Below are 8879 nucleotides of genomic sequence, written 5' to 3'. Positions count from 1 at the left end.
ATTTGCCAAATGGCAATGCAATAATAAATCCGATTAGTAATGTATTAAATAGAAAATTGTTGTTTTAGATTACATTCATGTAGCTTTTTTCACTTGTCTTTTTAAATGCCCTAGATTAGAATTTAGCAACTCCATTTTCTTTTCTGTTTTTCTTTAGGCATAGGTGTTAGGTGTCTGTGCCTGTCAGAAAAGACGAGGAAGACAAATATTAACTCACTGTCATTGCAAGACGCAAAGTTCTTCCCATCACAAATGAAAAGCCTTCTTTTTTCAGTGAACAATGTCTTATAATTTTGTCCCTTTTGGCCACCACACGCTTCATCATAGCTCTTGAGTGGAAAGTATTTTATTCAAATTTAATTGATTATTACCAAATTATAATAACGTTATGCTTTATATTAGTGTGTTTTAATTTAGATCAAGATGGTGATGGTGGTCGTGGCGATTAAGGTAATGGTGGTTGGAGTGGCAAAGAAGGCAGGGTTGCAAAGTTGATAGTGATAGCACACTTCAACAAGGATAACAACGATGGTGATGATGATAATAAAGATAATGATTATGATTATAATAGATATAGTAGTTGTTGGGAGACGATATGGTGGAAGTGGTATTAAGACAATGGTGATGGTTGAGTGTATAGAGATTGATGATTAAGCATATACTAACAATGTTTTAAGATCAAGTGTTCTAACCCGGTCTATTCTCTTTCTGGTCTGAGTATCTTATGCAGCATTTCCTATATCTCGTTATTCGCCTTAGATAGGTCTACTCGTGGCATATGCCATAAATGCTCTTGGTGCAATATTAATGTTTCTGACACGCTATTTAATACACATCTGATATGCTATTTAATGTATATTTGATATGTCGTTTAATGCGTCGTTAACTCGCCATCAACGTCACACAACAAACCTCTTGTCACGCCGTCTGCACATTCTACCTGCCCCGACAATTCGACAAGAGTAGATCCACGGGACAAGCAAGGACGACCAGAGTACAACCCCCATATCCGTTAAATGCTGGCCAATAACCAGATGTCATCTCAACATTTCCTAAACTCTATAAATAGAAGAGATCACACTATGAGTATAATCAATTTTCATTCTCTCATTTATTGCTCTAACTTCTCTCTTATTTGTTCCCTTTATTTCTATAGAATACTCAATTGACTTGATCGTCGGAGAACCTTTTTCAGGTACCTCCTCCAACGGGTCCACACGATATTCCAACCAAACCTTCTGATCTTTCACACTCTACTGGGCATTCATCACCGATCATTCTGCATCAGTTACCAACCATTCCCTCCTAATACAAAATAACACCAAGTAATGTAAAAAAAAAATCATATTATATATTTATATTAGTTTATAGTATCAATCCTAATAACACATACCAAATGAGCACTTGAAAGGTATATTATCCTTGGAAATCACTGATGATGGTAAGAGTAGAATTTGCAAGAACATATTATACTAGTTAGTTTTTTTTACCTAGATTCTATGTATTTTTTACAAGAGATAATGTTGGCAGGGCTCATAAACATGTATATAGCATGGTGGAAGTATCTCTAATGTTTGAGATTTATTCATACTCAAAACTCAAATTCGGATTCTGGTTTAAGAAAAATACTAAAATATATGTATTATTATACAATTATACAAAGATAAAATATACATAAAAGACATTAAGGTAATTCAACTTGTATAAATTTTATATCCTAATTTTACTCTTTATACTTTTATACTACTATATAAAATAAATAAAAATTGAAAAAGAACATTCATATAATTTTATACATGTAATTTCTATATTTTACTTTTACCTTCAAATATAAAAAACTATAAAATTAAAAATTCAATATAATTAATCAAAACTAATTCCAACCATTACAGAAATGAATATTAAAAATAGCTAAATATAATATGTATGAGTGTAATGTTATGTTGTTATATAATATCAAAGTTTAAAGTTCCTTTGCCAAGTTTACAAGAGTGATTTATATATTTCACTTTCGCCCTAAAATTTTATAAAAAGTTACAATAACAAATTTAATATAATTAACCAAAACTTCTTAAAGCCATTAATACAGATGAATATTAAAAATAGTTAAATAACTATTGTTTCCTTCTTTACTTAATGCAATTGTTATAGTCAGCTAATTAATCATCTAAAAGGTTTACATAATATTTGATTTGACAACAAAAAGATACTATTACGGAAAATTAAAAAATACATACTTAAAAATGATTTTAAATGAAATTTTTTATTTACAAAATGTACAATTAAATTAGCCGATTAAATATTGAAAAATTTATTTATAAGTATTTATATAATAAAATATATAGCTCATGTACTAAAATCAAGTTTTGAATGTTTTGGTGGTCTTTTTCTGAAGGCATTTACATTTTCTTTACAATATTTATTGTCTTTATTTTATTTGTTTTTATTCATTATTTAGAATCAATCAATTTTTGAACTTTTCAGTGACTTATGAGAACAAAATTGTGATATTATAGTATTTTTCTAGAAAAATTAAAAAATAACTACTTTTATTAATACATATAATTTGGTTAAAACTTAAAAGTGTTTTGAAATAAAGCTAGAATGAATATTTCTTAAATAATTTACACAACATTTTTTTAGATCAACCCTATTAATTACATACATTAATCTATATGTTTATATCTTAAAATTTAGTTTAATAGGAACGGAATGAGTAACTAATTATGATCCAGAATAGGAAAGACGACCTTTTGTAGTAAGATACTAATAAGATGCTAAATCCAATGCTCATAATTTATAATTAGTGTCATCCAGTATAATCTTTTTACTAAGGAATATAATCACGATCATAATTGTAAAAATATTTTCATATTTAAACTTTAATTCCACCTTACATGCGCTTAATAAAAACACAATAATTGTGATATTTATTTTTCTCCATTTAATTTTTAATTTCAAAAGATATCAATTCCATTTTTATTTCCCTAGTATTACTCAATATATAATATATATTCATTTAAAAAGTAATATTATACATTTTTATATCCAAAAAATAGTATTATTTTCTTAACGTGAGACCTAACAATACAAAAATACATTGCAAATGCAATGAATGTTTTACTTTTCTATAAATGCTTTCTATTTTTACATTCTTGTTAGAAAGAAAACCATTTTATTCATAATGTTGAAGTTTCACAGAAAATATCCAATAAAAAATAGATATGAATACTAATATCAATGAAATACAAAGAGCTTTCTTAACATTTGCAAACCTCATTTAGTTCCGTTCCCCATAATTCTCCTTTATATAATACTAGCTTGAATTCAGCTAACTTTAATCTAATTATTTTCTATATTAATAAATATATATATATATGTATATTTAAAGAAGAAAACAAATAAGTAGTATATCTTTTGCATAATGAGTTCGAATATTTGAAATTATGAGCAATTATAACCATATGACGTAAGAAATAAAAGTGAAAGATACCCATATATTTTTAGGTGTAGATTGTGAGTGATTAAGGTGAGAGGGTGGGACCAGTGATGTTGTAAGGTGTGTTGGAAATTGGAAGCTAGGTGAAGTACTTGTAATGTTTTTTTTTGGTCCTAAAATAAAGACAAACATTATATTAAATAAATATGTATACTATAGTACTAAGATTTGATTGAGAATAAGAAATAAGGGATCAAAACCTGACAACATTTTTGTTCAGAGTTTCCTTTTCCTTCCTTAATTAGAAGCTGTTTTGTTAAGTGTTTTAATATAATAATATCACCTTCACATATAGATAATAATTTAGTTAGTAACAATGGCAATGGTTGAGTCTCTTACTCTGAGGAATAAGCTCAAGGCTCTTTGTACTTGTTTAGAAGATGGTTGGTCTTATGCTGTATTCTGGCGCTTTCATCCACATAATCCATTGTAAGTTTCTTTACCCCTTCTCAACAAAAATGTTCCACAAATTTGGACAACTTTGGCTTTTATAATGCATAGTATGGTTCATCAGAAAAGAATCATTACATTTACACATTTCAGTCATTTTGATCTTTCTCATTTTAGATTGCATGTTTGAAATTCTTGTAGGTTGTTGACTGCTGAAGATGCATACTATGAAGGACAATTGGGACAAGAGATTGCCAACATGCTTCCACAGACTCACTTGTTTGGAGAAGGGTACCCTCAATCATTATTATTATTTCTAGTTTCATGTTTCTAAAAACCTCATACATTTCACCAAACCAGTGTTTTCTTTTTCTAAATTTTGCCAAATGCATGCAACTTCACCTCAGATTTTCATTTTGAGTAACACAAATGAAAATCTTAAATGCATAAGTATAAGTGAAAGACAAGGTGCTGATAAAGTTTCTATCTCCTATCTAGAATTGTTGGTAAAGCAGCTTTTACTGGCAAGCACATATGGGTACACTCAGATGGTCAAAGCCAAGAATGGAATTTGTGTGGCCAGAATATTTACAAGGTATTTTTTTAACTGTTCAGTTGGTATTATTTCAATTTTCAATTCCTCCTTAACTTCTCTTGTTTTTTTATATATATTTACACTATCTGCAGGAGGATTCTGAATTGCTTCAACATTTCTCATCTGGCATAAAGGTACTATAGAGCACCAAGAAGGAAAATGTATTTTAAAACTAAAGTTCCAATCTTCATATTTCTCCATATCCCCTCCTTTCCAACATGAAATTCATTGGTCAAATATAATGTTTTACACAATCTATATGAAATATGTTATTTTAATAAAGATCCAAATTGGTCTCTAAAAGCATTTGAAGAGACACCTTTGGTTTCATAAAAATGTAAATCAAAAGTCGGTCAAATTGGTTCATAATATATACTAAATTGTCTCAGACCAATTTAACCTGCTTTTGAGATTCTTAAGACGAAATTAAGAATTTTCATTTTTTAAGGACCAAATGTGTGTCCATGTGTTTTTTCAGCTTCTAATTTCGGTCTTTGTTATTTTTGAATTATTATCATTTTTCTTCAAGGCCATGAGCATTGTATATTGATGAATGGTTTGTAATTTGTAGACAATTGTGGCCATACCTGTGATAGCATGTGGAGTGGTACAATTCGGATCCAAAAACAAGGTCTGTTTCATAAAAGGACATGAACATGGTATCTTAATTTGTGTGCAAATTTTATCTTGATAGAATGAGGTCATGCACATGGTGTCATGTGTACTCACTTTGAATTGATAGATAAGGATTTACTATAAAGGGGTCTTTTGCTGCTACAAGTAAATTAAACCAATTTTAAAAAAAAAAACAATTGTGCTGAATTTTGCTACCTTGCCATGAGACTATGGTATTCTGACTATTTTCTAAAAGTTGAAAAAATAGAGGGTAATTTTTTAGTTCAATTACCCTTTGACTATAATTTCACTATTTAGGTTAACTTTTTAAGCTTGTGAGTCTTATTAACTATTTAATCCTAATTATAACATTTTTCAACATGTTTAAGGTTCACCTAACTGCGATAAGCTTGAACTCTTCTGTAAACTTATTGACAGACTGAAAAGTTAAAAGTTTACACTCATGTTTCATCTGATGGAATGTTCTAGCATAATCTAGAAAATTAGGACACAAAATTATTATAGTATGCACATATTTTTTTATTCACCTCACTTTGTTATGATAATCTGTCACTCTTGTGCAATGACTTTTGTTAGTTCATTATATGCAGCATGATGTAATGCAGAAATATTGTGGAATAGCATTTCCACAAATATATAAGAGCATTCAGTTAAAGACACCACTTGAAAATAGCATTTTCTTTATTAAGTTAGTATGCTATTTGACATGCACACTTCACTCTAGCTATTTGATTGGTTAAATACTCATCTATACTATAATGTGCCTTATCTTTCATTGGTTGCAGATTTTGGAAAGAGTTGAATTTTTGGAGCAAACACAGAGATCACTCATAGAGATGGATAATGTGGGTATGGTTGACATGTTAGGAAATGTAGTTTCACCACTGGATTGTGAAAACTACGACTTAAATAGCTTGCTGGCTTCCTTTTCTTCTGAAAATTCATACGACTCGACCCTCGAATATGCTCATGGTGAAAACTCTGAAGAGCTCATGCGAAAGTTTTATTCTTATGAAAGTGACAACAATTCATTCCCTTCCCTATATAATGTTCACAACGAAGGGATGACTTCATTCCATGGAGATTATTGTGTTGGTGACCAATTGAATGCTATCATTGAAGCTCAAGTTGCATTGTGTGATACAGATTTTACTAATGTGCTTTTGAGGCCTAACTCTTTGATGAACAGCCTAATTGCCAACGACACCAGTTTTGGTGCATGGAATGATGAAGTTTCATTTTTCGATTCGCTTGGGCAGCAATTGGTATCAGCCGAGGAAAACACATTTCCTTGTAGTGAAATTGCAGTTGAGGACCCAGCATTGTCTTCAATGTACAGCATGAACATAGGGGCATGTCAAGAAAAATTGCAAAGCACACTGACCAACCAACAATCTTCTCAATCTGATATTGTGACACAAGTTGATTTCCAATCAAGTTCAAACACACTGCATGGACTCTCTAAGAACATAGAGGCAGTTGATATGTCAGAAGAATTTTTGAACTTCGGCTCCTTGGATGGTCTTTGCCAGTGGTTTGCTCCTTCTCCAGATGATAATAACTTTATAGCAATAACTGCATTGGATAGCAACCTTTCTGAATCAATTGAGTTTAATCCCACTTCTTCTGATTGGGTCGGAAGTAGTTCCTTACGTAATATTCCAGTGACATGCTCAGCAGGAGCTAATTCCATAGAAACATCTGCAATTATGCATAGTCCTGAAAATAGTTTCTTCGATTTCAACCGTGATGAAAAAAATGAATGGTGGGAGAATATGCCTACACCAGCATGGAGTCCTGCTATCTTTTCTGAGTGCGTATCGGAGTTAAACACTAGCACACTTACTGGCATACAGAATGGATTATTATTCTCAGAGCCTTTGAGTGGCGAAGCAAGTTACAATCCTTTGGATAGTTCTAATTTTGAGTATGAGTTATCACCAAATAAAAGGCAAGTGGTAGAATTTGCACAATTGAATACAAATGCAATACAATTTCGAAATCTTGCGAGGCCTGCTAAGGCTACATCAGACTTGATGGACTCCATTTCATACTCGGAGAAGACTAACAATCTTGTAAGGAAGAAAGATACACTCCCAAAATTACAGGTACCTAGATGGATTGATGATGGCCATAGCATTAATAATGGAAAGGCTGTTCCTACACACTGTCAAACTCAAAATCCAGAGGAGGGTACAACAAAGCGCACTAAGAAACGGGCTAGGCCAAAGGAGAGTACTCGGCCGCGACCAAAAGATCGTCAACAGATCCAAGACTGCATTAAAGAGTTGAGAGGGATCATCCCTAATGGTGAAAAGGTAAATTTGCTTCAACTGATCTATGATAAGATTAAAGCTTCTAATATGTCCCTTTTTTTGTAAGGAGAGGATCATTATCAGAAAAACCTATATTTCCTCTATATGATGCAAAAATTTCCTTATTCAACCTTTTTTATCTTGTCATGCATTTTCTATTCATAATCTGAGCTACAAAATCTTTTGCTGCAAACTGCTTTGTTAGTAATATATTGACTCATCTTCTCCTGATTATCAGTATAGCATTGATTCATTGTTAGGCCAAACCATCAGTTATATGCGTTACTTAAAAATTGTAGCTGAGTATGCTGACAAGCTACAAGAACCGATCGAGCTGAAGGTAACAAGTCAAAACTATTGCCCTACATTTTTATTTGTTTGAAAAAAATAGAAGTAAAAATATTCTTAGTCTTCATCTATGAGTATCAGAAATGATTGGACTTGTTTGGGTGTATAGCTTATTGAACAAGCAAATGAAGTGGCTCTAGAAGACAGTAATGTGGAAGATAACAAAAACTTCGGTGTTACATGGGCAGTTGATTTGGCAACTCCAACAATGGAATGTCCAATTATAGTAGAGGACATGAACACGCCCGGCCAAATGCGAATAGAGGTAAGGCTGCAAACGAGAAAGTGTATACATATAATTTTCAATCCTTTTGATTACTTATGTTACTATGAACTCCTTGGCATTGGTCTATTGCAGTTTCTTTGTGAGGGTCAGGAGGGTGTTTTCGGCCTTGGTATAGGTCACAACATCGAGTCTATCGGGCTGAAAACCTTGAAAGCAGAGATGAAAAGTAGGAAGAACAAATTGTGGGCAGTTTTTATTGTTGAGGTAAATCAAATACTTGAATGCAATATACTTAAAATGGTAGTTTCTCTCATTTTTATTTAACTTTTGTCTAAACTATTTGGTTTAGATTGTGCAACAGGCAAATAGACATTGGACAAGGCAAGATGTATTTTATTTCATTCTCAACCTTATACAGCAATCATACACCTCCAAGATTGACTCAGCCAATGACATTGCAAATGTTATTGATCCTATTGATTCTTGGCTTAGAAAATCACCAGAAAAACAGTGATGCCCACTACTAGTCATGGCTACTTTGTCACTTGTTTAATTTAATATATAGTCCTAGAAACAGGATCTATATGTACATAGGTGATAATAGATTAGGATAAAGTTAGCAAAAACATTAGGTGATTTTTGTGCCCATGTTAGTTCCTAAGGAAGAGGCTATGCAAGCCATGAAATCTAAGGTGCAAAATCATGTGTAATGAAATTATTGAATTTTATGCTTAGTGAATAGTTGAAAAATTCAAGAGTTTGGCATATCTAAAGGGCACTGCTAGGTGCTAGCAGGACATGTTAATACTTAATAGAGTGAACCGGTTAGTTCAATTGGGCTACTACCCATTAACTTTGTGGTCATGTAGT

General features: G+C 31.7%; 1 protein-coding gene across 1 annotated transcript; it reads left to right on the top strand.

Annotated features, from left to right (window-relative positions):
* LOC109336274 lies at positions 3695-8776 on the top strand. Its single transcript, XM_019572777.1, has 10 exons — positions 3695-3928; positions 4091-4180; positions 4388-4484; positions 4577-4618; positions 5056-5115; positions 5906-7438; positions 7674-7775; positions 7893-8048; positions 8142-8273; positions 8359-8776. The coding sequence occupies exons 1-10, from the start codon at positions 3816-3818 to the stop codon at positions 8521-8523; spliced, it is 2490 nt and encodes an 829-aa protein (XP_019428322.1). The 5' UTR covers positions 3695-3815; the 3' UTR covers positions 8524-8776.

The sequence above is a fragment of the Lupinus angustifolius genome, chromosome LG20 (assembly GCF_001865875.1).
Source record: "Lupinus angustifolius cultivar Tanjil chromosome LG20, LupAngTanjil_v1.0, whole genome shotgun sequence".
Taxonomy (NCBI): domain Eukaryota; kingdom Viridiplantae; phylum Streptophyta; class Magnoliopsida; order Fabales; family Fabaceae; genus Lupinus; species Lupinus angustifolius.
The sequence above is the reverse complement of the archived record's forward strand: the minus strand, read 5'-3'. Positions and strand labels throughout refer to the sequence as shown.